The sequence below is a fragment of the Eubalaena glacialis genome, chromosome 9 (genome assembly GCF_028564815.1).
Source record: "Eubalaena glacialis isolate mEubGla1 chromosome 9, mEubGla1.1.hap2.+ XY, whole genome shotgun sequence".
NCBI lineage: Eukaryota > Metazoa > Chordata > Mammalia > Artiodactyla > Balaenidae > Eubalaena > Eubalaena glacialis.
In genome coordinates, this window is record NC_083724.1 from 10,441,830 (window position 1) to 10,461,101 (window position 19,272).

Here is a 19,272-nt window from a genome sequence, read left to right on the forward strand (position 1 = left end):
TCCCAAATTAGCTTCTAGGAAAGGAATTACTGTTTTTATTGAGACCCCCTCTGAATAAAGCCTTATATTCACATCTTTCCCTCAAGGGAAAGATTCATCGTGTGAATCTCCAGCAAACACCGGTATGTGCTTCTCTCAGTAGGCTGGCCTGAGAGGAGACCTGAGATGGTTCTTAGGAAGTGTGTGTTTCTGGACTTTAAAGAAGATGTACTTGTGTGTGCATGTGTGTCTGGTTTTCACAGGATATTTTTGCAAAACCACATAGCATAGCGATTGTTTTATGTACAAAGATAAGAAAGGCTGACCCATAAGCTAATTGAATCATGCAAGTAACTACTTAGCCATGGGAGAGATTCCTACAGGCAGGCTGAGAGCCCGTGTGAGGGAGGACAGCTTTGGAGGGCGATCTATTTTATAAAGTGTAACTGCCTCAAGATTAATGGGAATGGTGGCCCTAGACCTTGTTTTACCAACTGAAATAGTAAAACAGTTGTATTTATCAGAGACAATTTGCTGCAACTGATTAACATTAATCTGATTTCCTGTGAGTCAATTTCCTCGAGATATAGTAAACAGGCCAATTACCTGCTATTGACTTCTTTTATTACAAAGATTTAGATATTAGCGACAGATGTACATGTAAATACATGGAGTTGCTGACAATGTGAATAAAACAAAAACAATATTTAATCTGGTTAAAGGATTTCTAGTTGGTCTTACGTTTTATAAGTTTAGTTTTCAAAGGTATGTTATGAGAAGTTGTGGCTTTTTGGTTTTTGTGTGGCCTTGGAAGCTCACTCTTTTGGGACAAACTTTTGCTTGTTCTTAACCCGTATCTCACAGAAGTTATGAAAGCAAGGAGGTGAATGTGACAAGACTGATAATTATTTTAAAATTACCAAACAGGTCTTTCCATCCAAAAGATGCTGGATGCATCATTAAGTCAGGAGAGTGTCAGCTCCAAGGACACACACAGACCTGGGTTCCAAGCGTGGCCCTTGTTATCCTAGGTCTTTCACCTTGTGGCATCTACTTTTATGAACTTCAGTTTCCTAATCTGTGAAAATGGGGATGATATTTTCCTTGTGGTATTCTTAGAGCGTAAGTGTCAAGTGAGGACATGTGACGGTGGTCCAGGAGCTGGCTGGGAGCCTGCAGAGAGTGTAGTCAGCCACCCTCAGCCTCACCTTCATTTCTGAGTCCCTCTCTGTCAGGCGACATGTTTACATGCTCAGACTCACTTCTGGGCAGGCCTTCTCCTCTGCCTGCACTGACTAGCTCACCAGGTGGGGTAAGAAATTGCATCAACATTTAATCATGAAAGCAAAAAGTTTATTCATGTTTGAAACTACATATAAGTACCACGAGGAAGACTTTTTCAATCCAGGGTGTAATCCAGTTAGAAAGGAACACGAAACGTTTTTAATACATTAGAATCACCGCCACAAATTATTTTCATGACTCAATCAGTTTCAGAATCGCATACAATACAAAAAGAGAGAAAGGAGAGGGGGCCCCATTACACAGGGTGAAATATACAGTACTGAATACTGAAATCTGAATGCATCACAATTAGTCATCGCTTTTTTTTTTTTTTTTTTGCATGGATTAGTAACAAGATGAAGAACATTCAAAATGTTTCTTAGTATTTACAACAGTTTTACTGATCCTGTGTTAATTTAAGACCCAATGTTTCCACTCTCAGTTTTTTAAAAGTTGCAAATGCAACCCTGATTTTTCTTTTAAAAGATTACAATGTACATTACATTTTATGAAGGGAAACAAAGAGTTAATTACAAGATGCAAAAAGATAAGAAAGAGACAAACTACAGCGTGAGTATTGTTCAGAGGTAGTAAGTGAGCACTCTAAGCTACAGAACATGTTGAAATTCTATTGGTTTGTATGAGTTCGCATGAGGTAATAAAGCTGTGTTTTGATTGGTGAGATGTATAAATACTCTTTTGCTACACTATGTACAACACTCCAGAGAGCAGGGCCTTTGTGAATGCCCAGAGGACGTAGCAAACCTTGACAAGTCTGTGCAGCACCCAGTGCACGCCGTAAAACCCCAGACGGATCTCGTGGTCACCTCTATCAGCAGCAAGTATCTTCAGCTCTCAAAACAATCTGGATCCATAATTTAATTACCGAGCAGACTCTGGGCACTGGTGCTTTCAGAGAGAGAAAAGATGCTACCGGTCTCTGATCTAATTATAACATAAGAGATCGAAACCCAAGAGTGACGAGGAAGATTCTTAAACACAACCATCATTAACAGGTAGCCAAACAGCTCCTTTATTCCAACTCCATTAGTGATATGAAAGAAGGACAATCAAAGTCTACAATGGAAATATGCAAGAAGTTCAATTTAGGTGAGGTGAGTCTTTGTATCTGCTTTAGCGATTGAGGTTTAGCATATATTGTACTTTTTACCCTTAAGGCCAAGTAATTGGCAAGTGAGAAACCATTAATGTAAAATATTGATAATAAATTATGATAAAATAGCTATAGGACTGTCAACAATGTTAAATCTTGGCCTAATTGGATAAAGTGCTTTTTTAACATTGTGTGTTTTTAAGTATAAATACAAATGATTATGATTCCTTAAAAAACAGATTTACCAAGTTCTCTAATAAGGTTTTACAGTAAAGCTGTAGATGGTGGGCTACAAAAACGCTTTCCTTTTCCTCCTATTGCTCTGAATGCACTTATCAAGGCATGTCAGCTCAGGGAAAAGTGTTGCCAGAGATTAGTTAGAGGTATCAGAGTGCACACTTCCTGGGCCTTCTGTAGGAGAAGTCACAGAAGATGGAGTTGTTGCGTCCTGCCAGCCTCCATTAGCCTGAAAGGAGAAGCACAGTTCAACGGGTGCACGTCTACATATTAATTCTCCTCCCCAATTGAAAATACCCCGATGACAACATGAGAGCAAAGATGCATTAGCAAAATGTATTTTCTAAACCCACTTTGGCAGGAGTTTGAAGCATGTGTTAAAGTGGGATTAAATGCATGTAAAACAAATCCATCCTACCAAGTAAAGACTTGGCAATAAATCAGCACGTTGAAGGAGGGCTTCAGCTGGTCTCAAGCTGGCACGAAGCTCGGCCTTTGATTTGCTGATAAAAATCAAGTGACTTGAAAAAAAATCTTATAAGAAGGGAGCAGTGGAGAAGCTCAATGCAATGCTTTGGCAAGACCTTGGGCTCCACAAAGTATAAACTTCAACCCAGCTTAATCCTCGTTTCCATAGAGAAGAAGCCCCTCCACCCCCCGGCCCCTTTTCTATACAAGACTGACAGCCAGCTACTATAACCCTTGGAAAATGAAGGCCAGAATTTCCCTCCAAATAGGATCTTGCAGAATGAAAATGCATGAACTGTGGAGGAGCACACACTATTCAAATCTGGATTCCAATTATCTGTAACTGGGGCTCCTATTCGGGATGTTGCTACGGCTCTTCACATGCCACTGGCCCTTCCTGCCTCAGACCTGCATCCGCAGTAACAGTGCTCAGAAACAAATTTGCCTTATGTCTTGGCCTATAGAGGCAATTGCTGAAATCAATGTCTGATCAGATTTCTGCTGTGGCAGACAGCTTGTCGCTACATATTTTTATGTCAGTCAAGAAGAGGGAGGTGCTGGGCTTGTGAGTTGGGGAACACTGAGTGGAAGTGACGGGGCGGGCCTTTCTGGAGAGAAGGCGAGGGTGAGCTGGCTGCCACCCAGTGCCTGCGGCACAGACCAGCCTCGTGCTGTGCCGCCCCCAGACCTAGACCTCCCACACCAGTGCCAGTGAGGGGCAGAAGGTCCCCCTGACTCCCTCACATCCATCTGCAACTTGTTCTACGAGTCCATCCAAAATGTCTTCTTTTTAGGCCTGTGCTGCTAGGCTACTGAGATTCCTCGCCCAGCCTTGGGCTGGGAATTTTTCCTTCTCCCAATATGCTGTTCTTAGGGAACCCTGTCTTCGGCTTGACTGCACAGTCCTGCATATAAAGCACCTTTCCTCCCTCTAGGTCCACAGAGAAATGGTGGGGAGCGGGGAGAGAGAGGGACCAAACAACCACACAGGGATGACCAGAGCCAAAGGGAGAAGGATTTTCCAGGCTTTAGGTGTATCAAATCCAGGTTAGGAAAAAATATAAAGCTATGGCGGTTGATCTTCAAAGCCTCAGCTGTGCAGGTTGGATGGTGACAAGCGCGTGTGTGTTTGTGTGGACTCGAAAAAATCCTCTCCTCTATCTAATAGGTAAGCTGTTCTCACCCCTCAGGTATGAAAATCTACTTAGAAAAAGAAAAACTCTTAAGCAGATACAAGTCTAAAGATATTCCATCTGAAGTAAACATCATTCCTCTTTTATCCAAATTTATAAACAACAAATGTACAATATTTTTACCCAGCGTGGCAGCTGGAGGAGAGGTTGTCAGCAAGCATTCTTTTTTTCAAAATAAATTAATCCTTACTCTGGTGGTTTGAGATTATGCACTGTATTATACAACAGCGCCTTATCAAGCCTCATCAGTGAAGATGGAATTCATGTCTGTAAAATGCTGCAGGCAATCTCAGTTTCATATTTTATCATGTTGATAAGGATATCGCACATTCTCTGAAGCATTTCAAAACACTTAAATGAAAAAGGAGAAATGCAACTAAAAGGCTTTTTATATGGTTTGTTGTGGGTTATTACGAGTTATTTATAAACCCAAAAAGAAAGATTTGACATTTCAAATGTAAAAGATTTGAGTATTTAATGGTCCTTTTTTCCTTTTACAATTGAACATCCTCCATCACTTTTTAAATCATTAATATTTACTCTCATAGAAAGCTAGGCCCCAAAAAGGGAGACTTCTGTCTGTTTTCTTTCTGACTCTACTACCATGTGTTGGGCAGTTCATTTCCTCCCTAGTCTGGAGTCCCAGATTCTGTCCACCACTCCACCCTGGGGACCCAGTCCCCGCAGCTCCCCTTTAGGTGCTGTGCGTTTGCTATTTTCCATCCATGTCAGGGTGGGGGGAAAGTGAAGTTTTGGTCAATTGGTTACTAAAGTTAAAATTATTTCCTCCATACTTAACAACTGAGAAGCCATGGAAAATGCTGAACGTGTTTTGCATCCCACATTGACAATACAGCAAGTTACTCTTAAGAACAGTAGTCTTTGTTTAGCTTGGTTTGTTGATCTGTCTGGGGCCCTCCTCCCCTTCACCTGAGCTGTGTTTGGGAATTTTTCCTGCTGCTCGAGTCTAAGATAAATGACCTGTTTTTCACCATCTCCCTGGAACACAGCATGGCCAGTGGGAGATGGCATCTTAATGGGCTGATGCTTAAGTCTCTATTGATGACAGAATGCCAGCCACCCTGGGCCTCTGTGAGGACTTCTAATGGCATGAAGGTAACATCAGTGTTTAGGTTCATAAAATAAAAGTACACTAAAAATGCTGCCTTCCCCACCTGCCAAAAAGATGAGAAGCCAAGTAAAATGGCCATTAATTTATTTATTAGCCACTGTTTACCTGACGCTGTTCCTACAGCTCTTCAAATCTGGTTCCCCAGAGTACTCACGTTTAAATTATGTGGACTGTACAGTGAGTTTCCTCCAAGGCCATCACTGTAGCCTCCCGTCTGATTGATAACATGACGGAGGGTATCCACCTAGAAGTGAGACAAAACAAAATTCATCATCCCAAATCTATTAAAACATCATTACTTACAAAAGGAAACAATTTGAATTATGTGTGCCACAAGGATTTAGCATCTTGAATGAAAGACAAATTTATCAATCAAATGTGACTGGCGGAATTTCAACAATTCTTTGCCTATTTAAACTCGCACATCTTTGTTTTTCATGCCAGCCAAACAACAACATCTTCACGGCCATGCAAACTTTGCATCTACACCAGCCAAATGAGCATGGCTGTGGGTGAAACTACTTATAAATATGTATACTGGCTCGCCCTCTCACACGTGCACACGCACACACACTCCCACGTGCATAAAAACAAGTAGCTGCTTTCCAGTAAGAGGATGAGAAAAAGAGGTGAACCTGGAATATACTTTAAGAACTCAGGTTTTTGTATTCTGACTTAAAAAAATAAATACAGAAATGAAACAGAGTAATATATTTTAAAAGCATACACACACTGGCACACACAATTTTTCTGTTCTATCTTGTTACAAAAGTAATATGCACCCAACCCCTCTCCATGAGCTCAAGCCAGAGCCGAATGCATTCACAAAGTTTATCAGGTTTGAATCATCCAAAGTCACTGTTCACTTGACTTCTCATTAAATGAAATGGTGGGGCAGATGGTCACGTCCGGAAGCACCCAGCACAGGGTCTGCACGGTGTGCAGACCACTTCCACGGGTTAAGAGTCAGGAGTTTTGAGCCCAAACCCTACCCTGCTAGAAAGGCCCCAGCTGGGGCATTTCTCCTACCTGTGATTGCACATTGGCTCCGACTTGGGACCCTTGGTAAGAATCCCCATTCAGACTCTGCATGTTCATGAACATGTCCCCAGAATTTGGGAGGTTAAAAGAACCAGAAGAACCTGGAAAGGAAAGAGTTAAGTAGCTGAATAACAGAGAGCTACACACATAATCCTCAAAGACCTAGAGGCAGGGAAAGGAGAAAAGGTACAGAAGGGAAAGGTTGTGTACAACATAAAGCATTTCTAGATCTAAGAGGACGGAGAATAACTCCAAGGAGTTAGGTCCTGTGATTCATTTTGCATCTAGGAAAGTCCTATCAATGGGGAAGCCCAAATATGAAAGAAAGAGAGAATCAAAACAAACAGAAAAACACCCGGCAGCTGGCCTGGAACCATCCCCTTGTTTTCATTTATCTCCAGGACTCGGTCATTAAGTGAGCTCTTCACCATCATTAACTGTCATGGTGGACAATTACCCAGAGAAGAAACATTTTTCTGAAGCTCTTTCTAAGCCATACGCTCTGCCTAACTTTCATCAGTTTCCACGCTCCATTAAAAAGAACTTGGGGGTGGGGGGCAGAAGACAACAAAACAAAACAAACAAAAAACCCCTCACTTTCTGAATTTTTAAAGATATATTTAAACTATCTCCTTAGAAAAGTCCCTTGAATTGCTTCTCAAGTCCATCTGTTTGGACTAGCTGCACATCTTTCATTGCTACTCAAGTTCCCTCTAATTTTAAGATGTTTCCAACTCCATCAAAAAATGCCACATAAAATCTGGCCAAAATGTATTGTATGAGCAGCCAAGATAATGCATCCATGTGTTAAGTACCATACCCCTCGCGGCTAACCACATCCGGATCAGCTAACCACATGCTGAGCCTACCAAGTCAGCACAGGTGCTAAGGAGATGTAAGGACAGCAGACTCGACTCTGCAGCTACATCAGGTAGAAAGCCCTGCTGTCCTAACCCCAACATACCAGCTTCATTACTCACAGCAACAGGTAAATTTCCCACTTCTATTTCACTCGTTCTTTGACAGACCACTATTGATTTTAAAATGACACATGGAACAATATAGTGAAAATAATCATTAGTGATAGCACTTGGCTTAACTGCTGAATTAAAAAACACTACTAAGTGTGAAAGTTCCAGAATCTAACAGTACATAGTGGCACTCACTGTGAATAGTGGGTTTACAGGCTCTGGCCATCCACTCATTCACCCACCCCAAGAACAAGTCTGCATTTTAATATCAATCTTCCTTTGTAAGTCCACTGTGTCCCCAGTATGGCTCTTGTTTCCTGGTCTGTGGGACAGGGCTTTGTGGCATAAGGCTGCCTGAGCTGAGTAGGGAGTGAGCGCCCGTACGCACCAGAATTTGGCGTGGTGGGCGAGTTGGTCTGGTTGTTCTGCACGGCTGCGGCCACTGCGTGTGCAGCTGTCACGGCTGTCTTTGCAGCGTAGAGATTGGCTTCTTCCTGAAACTTGCCGATATTCTTCTTGTACCTGATTCGTTTGTTGCCAAACCAGTTGGATACCTACAAATCACAGGGATATGAGTAAGGGGAAGCGAGGTTCAAAGAGAGGAACAAAAATCAAATTTCCAATCATAACTGTAGGACACCAAAGGGAGACCTTGGAATAGGCTAGGAATCACTCAATTCCTAGCCTGTGATCACATCCTGGGGATGATGCAGAATGGTGCAGAGGCTCACTTGCTCTTTTGGCAAACCTCTCAACACTCTTGGAATAAGACCACTTCTTGGAGTTGGCCCCAGTAACACTAAAATGGCTGGGAGCACTGTTCATAAAAAATAGTCAATTGGTGTATACCAATTAACATATAAATGACTAGTCCCCTGAAAAGGAGCTGAAAAACTAAAGGAAACATTTGTTAAGTTAGGTAAATAATAAGAAATGCTTGTGAAAGAATGACTTATTCTTTTGGGGTCTGGAACAGTTTTGGCAGCTGTACAGTAAAATCATGTTTGGTGTGCTAAAAAGAGTAACATCAATTAATAATGGATGAAAAACCCCTTTGTCTCCTGCCTTAGAAGATACTGTATGTCTGCCAAGATGGCTGCTTAAGTTGTGCCAGTTAACATGTGAGAAGGTCACGATGTGAAAACTCAAGCAATTCCAATAAGGTCAAATGCAAATAAAGAATCAGTGGCTGATTTCATCAGGTAGAACATACTTATTTCTTTTGCAAACTACCTGTGATGTCAACCAGTGCAAATGGAAGAGATTTCTAAGGAGGATCTTGGCAACAGGCAGATTTCATCACATTTCACTGACAGCGAAACTTCAGCCCAAGACTCACTGCCTATAGTTACATTGAGCGTTCAGGCACCTGGGAGCTGAGCTATATAAAGAAGAAGCTAAAACCCACACAGCAATTTATGAATAGGTACCCACTTGCTATATAAAAGGCTCTGACCTCTCTTTTGTTAAAGTAACAGTTTAACAACACTTTTTAATAATTTCTTAATAATGTGTCAAAGGGGCATGTTGCTGTGATATCAGGCGGGGTGGGTCACTGTTTCATCCTGAACAGCTATTTAGAGACCCTGAGGAAAAATAAGGAGTGGTATAAGCCCTCCAACCCAATTTACACCAATGGGCATGCTAGTTGACCATCTCTGCCAAGTCTTTAATTGCTTTGGAAATGGAACTCTCATTCTTCAAACTATGGCACTCACCCGTTCAGGGAAAGCTAGAGAGCCCTGGCAAGGGAGCCACATGAGGAAGACAATGTTGGCCTGCAGCAGCCCACACACTGTCCCATCCTGGGGGGGGTCACTGTGTGCACGTATGTGCCACACACACAGGCCAGCACACTAGCTGAAGACCTGTGCAGCCACCATGAACACAGGTTCAGACAGCAACAAGCCAAAACTCATCAGGAAGCAAATATGCTGCAGATCAGGCCTTCCTAGCCGTTTCTGTTCCACTATCATCCCCCCACACAACTCCCCGACCCAATGAAGGATTAGATGTGCCCCTTCCTTCCTTCATTTCAAATAGTGGTGGTAATAGTAACTATTTAATGAGCATCTCCTTTGCACTGAGCATTACACAGAGCCCTTTGCATACATTTTCTCATGTAACAATCTTAACAATCTCAAGGACTAGGTGATTGATTGATGTGGTCACAGGCATCACACCTGTCCCAAATCCAATGGCCTTCTCTCTCCGCAACTTGTTTGACCTCTCAGCAGCATCTGATACTTGTAATTACCTCCCCCCCACCTCCGGCTCCTTCTTAAAGCGCTTTCTTTGCATGGTTTCCGTGACATTATGCTCCTGCTTCTCCTTCCCTGACACACCAGGGTGTGTGTGTGGGTGTGTGTGCGTGCGCGCTTTCTCCAAGACTCAGCTCTTGGCTCTCTTCTTTCTCCTTGAGCAATCTTATCTCTATTAACGATTTCAACCACTGTCTCTGTGAATGACTCCCAGATTTCCATCTCTATCCCTAACTTCTATGAAGAATTTCAGTTCTCAATTTTTAAGACATTTCCTTAGAAATGTTCTGCCACAACCTGCAACTCAACAGGTCTAAAAGAGAATTCACGTGTCCTTTAAACCTGCGCCTCCTTCTCCATTTTCTCTTCATGTTCATGGCATCTCCACCGCCAGAGACGTGGTATCCGCCACGTCACAAAGTCCCTGATTCCACCGTTAGATAGTTCTGATGGATACACAGCTCTCTACTCAGAACTAAGATCCGGTTCCCTTCCATTTCCACTCATGGGCCTTAGTTCCAACATCTAGACTGTCACAATATTAGGCTCTCAAACAGCCCTGAGGGACCCAACTCCATTCTGCCATTGGCCTCCTCTGCTCTCCCTTCTTTCAGCCCCATGTGCTTGGGGCAGGTGCGTGGGATAATTGTGTGGGACGTGGTGGGGGAGGAAGAGTCAGGAGGGCACACAGGTGAGGAGGACCTGAGCCCAGCAGAACAGGAGTTATGGAGAGGGCAGAGGTCATGGAAGAGGACTACAATAGGCAGAATTTGGCCACTGACTCACTGTGGAGGCCAGGGGAGAGGGGGAAGCCGAGATGATGCTGATGTGGGGCCCAGGTCTCCAAGAGCATGGAGGCAGATGCTCTGGGAGGGATTTCCGCACCAGGAGAAGGCAGCCTCAGCGACTATTAGGATCCATTCCCAGACCAGAATTCTATGACTCTAAATATAAAAGTTCCGAATTAAGACTGTAAAATGACCCCAAAGGCATTTGCTCTGGTTATGCTTGTTAAAGCAAGTTCGCATAGCCCCCAACTCACTTGTCACAAGCATGTCCTCAGCTCAGGAGGCAGACCTAGCGAGCCAGCTCACAAAAACCTCCTTCAATATATATCACTCTAGCTTGTCTGATTAAGACTGTCAGGGCTCTGAAAGAGTTAAATATTGAATGTATCTCTAGTGCAAAGGGAGATATTCCTGGTTGAGAGGGAATTTGGAATTTCTTAAGCATAATTAATGAAAATTCCCCAACTCTGAACTTAGCAAGAAAGGCCCATCTTAGAATTCTCTTCTTCTAAACAATTCTCTGTTGGATTCTGTACTTTGTAGTTAATATTACCTTGACAATCAGAGAAGCTATAATATATTAATGAAACCTAGCCTGGAAAATCTGATTACAACTTTATTAACCGTTTCATAATTGAGGAATCTCTATACCATCAAAGGTCTCATCTCCAGATATGTAAGAATTCTGTGTTTATGCATACCCCTGGACCAATCAAACAACAGTCATCACTAATAAAGGTTTATTTAATTCTCACAGTAAAATTTTCATATCACCAGCAGCCTGGGGAAGCTTTAGCAAGTGGATTTGCTTGACATCAGATCGTTTCTATTCTGCTAGTCCCGATACTTCTTAATCTTTAATATCAAGGCAATTAAAATTAATGGCCACTCATCTGAAGCTACTGTGGGCAGTGTTTCCTTGACATCAATTGTTTGATGGGATTACCTAGAGGTTAAACTAACAAGCAAGGTTTAATTGGAAGCAATGAAAGAAGCAGTGATCATACGTTATGTTTAACCTGCATAACCACATCTAAATGAATATCTAAAAATGTTCAACTATTTCTCAAATTAAAATATGCATGTCACATTCTGATATCACAGATTTGGATATTGCAGCAATCGGCTATTAAGACCACACTGCTGCAACTGAGATCGGTGTAATTAATGTATAAATCCACACCTAAGTTCAGGAGTTTTTTTCACATTTCAAAATCAGATGGATACAATTGCAAAAGTCACCCAGCTGGAAGCACCAAAAGCTACAGAGCACATGTGGCCCTCTCCTACACAGGGCTCACAGTGGAGCCAGGCTGTACACACTGGCTCAAAGGAGAGCAGAGCTTGCTCTCTCTCTGAACTGCAATGGTCTGTACACTGGTCCCAGAATAGAAACACAAACAGAAAATTGGTGGAGAAAAAGGGAATATACTGTCCTGTGCTTCTCTTTTGAGCCACATATCAAGGATTCATGACTCTGGACTGTGCAGAAGGCAAAGGGCCAGGCAAGAATTTTAAGATCAGTTAAAAACAAGAATAAAAATACAAGTACTCTCCTCCTCCTACTGACGTTCATTGCTACCAGCTCCCAGACTGTACGCCTTTGGCAGTCAGGGAAATGAGTAGTGAACATTGTGCAGGCTGGTGATTTTCTGGAGCCCTTCTGCAAGGCCAAGAAGTGGCTGGAAAAGCATCTGTTCTCTCCCAATTACTATAGCCATGCATTTCCCCTGACTCAACTCAGCTGCAGACTGCCAACTGCCTTTAAAAAGTAAAATGTTTTTCTTTCTTTCTTTTTAAAAAATATTTTACTGAAGTATAATTGATTTACAATGTTGTGTTAATTTCTGCTGTACAGCAAAGTGATTCAGTCATACATACATACATATATATATTCTTTTTCATATTCCTTTCTATTATGGTTTATTATGGTTCCAATATAGTTCCCTGTGCTATACAGTAGGACCTTGTTGTTTATATATACTAGTTTGCATCTGCTGATCCCAAACTCCCAATCCTTCCCTCCCTAACCCCTCCTCCCCCTTGGCAACCACAAGTCTGTTCTCTTCATCTATGAGTCTGTTTCTGTTTCAGAGATATGTTCATTTGTGTCATATTTTAGATTCCACATATAAGTGATATCATATGGTATTTGTCTTTCTCTTTCTGACTTTGCTTAGTATGGTAATCTCTAGGTCCATCCATATTGCTGCAAATGGCATTATTTCATTCTTTCTTATTGCTGAGTAATATTCCATTGTATATATATACACCACATCTTTATCCATTCATCTGTTGATGGACATTTAGGTTGTTTCCATGTCTTGGCTATTGTAAATAGTGCTGCTATGAACATAGGGGTGCATGTATCTTTTTGAATTATAGTTTTGTCTGGGTATATGCCCAGAAATGGGACTGCTGGATCATATGGTAACACTGTTTTTATTTTTTTGAGGAACCTCCACACTGTTTTCCATAGTGGCTGCACCAATTTACATTCCCACCAACAGTGTAAGAGGGTTCCCTTTTCTCTACACCCTCTCCAACATTTGTTATTTGTAGACTTTTTAATAATGGTCATTCTGACCAGTGTGAGGTGGTACCTCATTACAGTTTTGATTTGCATTTCTTTAATAATTAGTGATGATGAGCATCTTTTCATGTGCCTATTGACCATCCATATGCCTTCTTTGGAGAAATGTCTATTAAGGTCTTCTGCCCATTTTTCAATTGGGTTGTTTTTTTGTTATTGAGTTGTATGAGCTGGTTGTATATTTTGGAAATTAAGCCCTTGTCGGTCACATCACACACTAACAAGGAAATATCAGAAAGGGAATGTAAACAAACAATCCCTTAAAAATCACATCAAAAAAAAAAACCAAAAAACAAAACCAGGTATAAACCTGACCAAGGAGGTTAAAGATTTATATGCTGAGAACCACAAAACATTAATAAAGGAAACTGAAGATGACTCAAAGAAATGGAAAGATATCCCATGCTCTTGGATTGGAAGAATTAATATTGTTAAAACAGCCATACTACCCAAGGCAATCTACAGATTTAATGCGATCCCTATCAGATTACCCATGACATTTTTCACAGAACTAGAACAAATAATCCTAAAATTTATATGGAACCATAAAAGACCCAGAATTTCCAAAGCAATCTGTAGGAAAAAGAACAAAGCAGGAGGCAAAACCCTCCCAGACTTCAGACAATACTATTGTCTACAAAGCTACAGTAATCAAAACAGTGTGGTACTGGCACAACAACAGACATATGGATCAGTGGAATAGACTAGAGAGCCCAGAAATAAAGCCACACATCTATGGACAGTTAATCTTCGACAAAGGAGGCAAGAATATACAATGGGGAAAAGACAGTCTCTTTAGCAAGTGGTGTTGGGAAAGTTGGACAGCCACATGTAAATCAATGAAGTTAGAACACACCCTCACACCATACACAAAAATAAACTCAAAATGGCTTAAAGACTTAAATATAAAACATGATACCATAAAACTCCTAGAAGAGAACATAGGCAAAACTTTCTTTGACATAAATCGTACCAGTGTCTTCTTAGGCCACTCTCCCAAGGCAATAGAAAGAAAAACAAAAATAAACAAATGGGACCTAATAAGCAAAAATAAATAAACAAATGGGACCTAATCAAACCTATAAGCTTTTGCACAGCAAAGGAAACAATAAACAAAAGGAAAAGATAACCTACAGACTGGGAAAAAGTAAAATGTTTTTAAATGTGGAATCTAAAAGAGACAAACTCAGAGAAACCCCTGGAGGTTACCAGGGGTTGATTATAGCTAATAATACTGTATCACATACTTGAATGTTGCTAAAAGAGTACATCTTAAATGTTCTCACTAGGAAAAAGAAATGGTAACTATATGATGGGATGAAGGTGGTAACTAACACTGTGTAGTAATTATTTGGCAATTTTTAAATGTATCATATCAACACCTTGTATACGTTAAACAATGTTATGTTTCAGTTATATCTCAATAAAGCTGGGGAAAAAAGTAAAAATGTTTTCCAAATATGTAACTAAACTCAACTTTTGTGTCACTTTTTTACCTCTTTCAAAAAGATACCCAGAACCTTCTACTCAGAATCTTTAACTGAGGTAGATATATCAGATATGGGCAGTATCACATGATGGGTAAATGCTTGGGACTCAGGGTCTGGTTTCAAATCCACACTTCCATTTACTATGAGTGACCCTGGGCAGATTATTTTAGTACTTTATATTACTCTCATATACAGTGAGAACAATAAGAGTAGTAATATATCTTCCTCATAGAAATGTTAGGTACATTAATGATTTTAGCCCATAGTGATTACCTGATATTATTAGCTATCACTACCACTTATGTTTTATCAATGAAGAATCAAGAGATCTAGACTATACACAAGTGGTCCAAAATCATACAGTGAAGTGTGACATATCCATACTTCAACCCCAGGACACCCCATCAATTTTTTTCCTTTTTTACAATGAACTGGGATATGTTTATTGAGTATCTGTTATGGCCAGTGCTATAGCAGGTGCCATGGGGAGATGAAAAAATAAACAGGTACCTCTACCTGCCTAGAATTTACAATTTGGTTATAAAAACAATGCTAGACACTCAAAATAATTACCAAAAATTGCAGGATGGTGATGATGACACACCAAGCTGTACAGAATAGACTATAAGTACACAAGGAATTTGGAAGGAGAGAAGTCCCAGCAGATCTGGGAAATCTAAGAATTCAGAGGTAAGGTGAAACCTGAACTGGACTTCAGCTTCAATTCAATTCAACAGTATTTTTATTGAGACTCCGTATTTCAGAGGTACAAAGCTCTAGAAGCTCTGTTGACACAAGCCAAACACATAAGCCACTGCCTCCCTCTACCTGGACCTCTCCAAGATTCCAGAGACTCATTCTACTTTCTAACTTAACTCCCTTTTCCCTTAACTTCTGAACCCCTCTTTTATAGTGAAAGAGGAAGGAGAAACCATTCTAAAGGAAAAGAGGAAAGGGGAATCAAGGAGTGTTTCTGCAAGAGGTGACGTCTGGTGGAGGTCTAACAAGTGAGGCATATTTTCATTGTGGAGAACGAGGGAGCCGAGAGAGAGGGAGGAGGCATGCGTACCAGGCCTGAGGGACCTAAAGCACCTGAGGGACCGGCAGGCTCTGGCTAAGGTACAGGGAAGGGGAGAGTGCTCCAGGCAAGGGAAAGCCGGAAGAAGAGCTCTGCAGGTGATCTCACCACCTCCACCACGCCAGGGCTCACTAAGGGAGGGGAGCCTGAGATTTCTAGGAAGAACTGTGGGGAACGTTCCCCTGAGGCCACCTGAGGCCAGGTGAGGCAGCCTTCCCATTTAGGTGCCTGTCCCATGTCACCCTTTTTGCTGGAATACTGCCTAAAAAAGTTGAAAAAAATCAGGTATCTGCTCACACATTTTTTTCTCCTTTATACATTTTTTAAGTTGGCATCTACAATTTTTCATTATAAGTTTATAGAGTTGTAAACAATGTTATTTCAGTATGTCATAAATGTTGACATTTTAAAATAAAACTGTAATGCTATTCTTTAAAATGTATCCAACCAAATATAAATAGCAAAGCAATTTGATACCCACTACCCATTTTAAAAATATATAAACTCGTTTTTCTTTAATAGTCAAAAATGCTGTGTTCTCTTTTGTGCTGGAAGCGCATTTCCATTTCATTTCCCTCTCATATTATCCTAATGCAATATACTTTTATGCTCTACAAAAGTAATATATGGAAATTGAAAATTTTAAACTTTTTATTTACTATAATTATAATGCTCTACATGTTTAACATATCCTTCTGGATTAAGCTATCATCACAGTTAGTCTAAAATTAATCAAAGCAATACCAATACTTATTTTGATAATACTTATTTTGACCATCAAAACTAAGGTTTTATCACACATGTATTTTTTTTTTAATAGTTGAAACAACACTTTATTATTAAAAGTTCTATATTTATCAGCATTGAAATTCCCCCTTATGAAGTTACTGAGAGTACTTTGGAGGGGAACACTGCTTTAATTCTGATTCACTAAATTATTTGTAAACTACTGAATACTGTGAACACATTCTTCAATACAGAATTAACACATGCATTTCTTAATCAGAGGGGTGCTGGGTTATAAAGTGCTGATTGAAGGAGGTTTGGTTATCACCAATATTTCACACAATCCCTTGCTGGGAACCAGAGAGGGTCTCAGACTTTGGGGCAATGGGTGGGACTATCCGTTTCCTAAACTGCGAAAAGGGCAAGTGGAAAAGGGGAAGAGGGAAAAGGACAGCCACATGAGCTACTACCACAGCAGTTTTCTGAGGCAAGTGGATTTCAGGAAGGAGTATATATATATATATATATATATATACACACACACACACACACATAAGGAAAGCTGACCAGTGATATAACCTTAAAACCATGCATGCCCTTGTACCCTCTGGAAAATCTTCAGCTACTTTGTGAAGCATGTGCACCTGAGTTCAAGACTGCTCCCTTAAGTGAGCAGGCTAATTCTAGTTGCATTAACTTCTTTGTATGAGTACATGTGGGAGCCCCTTGGATGGGGTTTATCTAGTAAAGACCTTCAGCTATAAAAACAAGGCTCACTCAGGCAATCACAATGATGTGTCACAGTGACCTTTTGGAGCTCAACAAAGAACAAATTTGTCAGCTTCAGGAAATCAAAAACATTTAAAGAAATAAACAGAAAGGGGTAGAGACAGTTTACTTATTATTTAGCATAACCTTTCCGTAAAGTATGCCAGCAAATATGGATATACATACACTTTGACTCAGCATTACTAAGAATTTATCTTGATGAAATATTTAGAGATTATATGTGCAAAGAGATTCACCACAGTCCTACTTACAACAGTAAAAAGAGAAGTTAATTTATAGCACACCTGTATAATGGAATATAATCATTGATTAAAAATGTTGAAGAAAACGATATGTGGGAAATATTCACAATATATTGTAAAGAGGAGGAAAGGGCTTCTTTTTTCTCTGCACACAGCATGAGAATTTGGAGGGGTTAAAAATATTTACACATAGACATACACAGGTGTGCACACGCAAACATACACATACAAGTATGCATACAAAAAAAGTACTAGGACACACATACCAATATGTGATTATCTTTTAGAGTCGGTTTATAAGTAACTCCCAATTTTGTGTTTTTCTGTGTGTTTTCAAATATTATCCAAATTGATTTCAGATAAGCAAGTACTGGGGTTTTTTTTTTTAATTAGAAAAAGGTACTTTTCAAAAAAAAAAAGAAAATGTACTTTTCAGTGAAAAAAGTAACCAATCTTCTTAAAAAAAGAAAAAGCACTTGGAAGTTATTTAACAATCTTGAAGAGTATTAAGTGCCAGGCACTATGCTGGCCCACACAGCTGCAGGAATCAGCAATCCCATTCCTGTATTCTATCTGGAAGATGGCGTTGGCAGGTCGGAGAATTCTTGAAATAATTAAAATCAGACACTTCGTAAATCTCAAGCCACTAAAGTTTCCCAGATTGCTTTGCCTTTAAGAAAAATGCCATGTTCAAATTAAAAAGCTAAACCATCTACAATGTCTCTACAGTCACTGAAAGCCAATTTATTAATGAGCATTAATTATATCTTACATTTCAAATTCTATCACTACATTTATTTATCATTTTAATAACAATGTTAAATAAAAGAGAAAAATTATTACTTAATGACTTAATCTTTAAGAGGCAGAAGTGCAGAACTTTAGAGTTCATCCTTAGTTTTGCTTCCTTGCATAAAATACGTTAGGGAGAAGATCAGCACTTGTTTGGAAAAGCAGCAGCTAACACTAAAACATCATGAATGAGATTAGCAAACTGAACATTCATGAAGCACAAATCAGAAAAATTTGCCACTGTGTTTCCCATGTTTACTTGTGATGCATACTTTATGTACTGTGCCTAATTAAATGCAACAGATTATGAAATGTTGAAATGCCAAGTTGTGTATAATGGAACATGTAGCTTATTTACATTGTAAACAATTTTACCTCTAATAAATAGTTTCTCTCTAATCAATATGTTTTCATCCCCATTATGTGATTCAATTTGAAATGAGGGATGGAAGCCAGATACTGTTCATTTTTAAACTTAATGGTGTTAATAAACTAAATCTCATTCCACTCCTCTCCTTCCCAAGGGTGCACACCCAGTGAAGTTTACGTAAGGACAGAAAGGCTGGACACACTGTAGATAACCACACGTGTGCATTCCCTTGAGAACCCAAAGGGCACTTGAGAGCCAGACAGACCTGAGTGTGAATCCCCGCTCTCTGATTTCCTAGCTGTGTTACCTTAGTCCAGCAACATCATCTAAGTTCTCTTTTCCTGGTCTATACCATGGGATAATGATGCCTTCTCCCCACAGGGCTGTCAAGAACGGTAAATGAGATAACATGTTAAAAAAAAAAAAAGGCACAGAACTGTGCCTGGGATGTACTAGGCACCGAGTAAGTGTTAGCTCTCCCTTTTCTTAAAACAAACAAGCAACAAGAGCAACGACAACAAAACCCTCTACAGGTTATGCTGGCTTCCTGTCATCACTAAGGTCAGGACACCCTTTCCACAGGAGTTCTGGATTCTGGGAGAACCTGTCCTACTCCCAGTGCTGGCAGGGTTCTGGCAGTGGGGACTAAGCGGCAGTGAGAGAAGGGAAAAGGGATTGCTCCCCTGCACACCTGAGCATCATAAACTTCCTCCCAGGAGGGTGA

General features: G+C 40.4%; 1 protein-coding gene across 3 annotated transcripts in view; it reads right to left on the bottom strand.

The window, feature by feature from the left end:
• Positions 1-1,354: 1,354 nt before the first annotated feature.
• PBX3 (PBX homeobox 3) overlaps positions 1,355-19,272 on the bottom strand; it is a 223,527-nt gene continuing 205,609 nt past the window's right edge. For 2 of the 3 annotated variants that reach the window (XM_061199923.1, XM_061199924.1), the window contains exons 6-9: positions 7,808-7,973; positions 6,437-6,549; positions 5,562-5,651; positions 1,355-2,843 (exon numbers count right to left, since the gene is read on the bottom strand). In XM_061199923.1, the coding sequence (XP_061055906.1) occupies positions 2,751-2,843; positions 5,562-5,651; positions 6,437-6,549; positions 7,808-7,973 (462 nt within the window). In that variant the 3' untranslated portion in view covers positions 1,355-2,750. The remainder of the gene's footprint in view (positions 2,844-5,561; positions 5,652-6,436; positions 6,550-7,807; positions 7,974-19,272) is intronic. The other variant, XM_061199925.1, reaches the window with a different exon arrangement.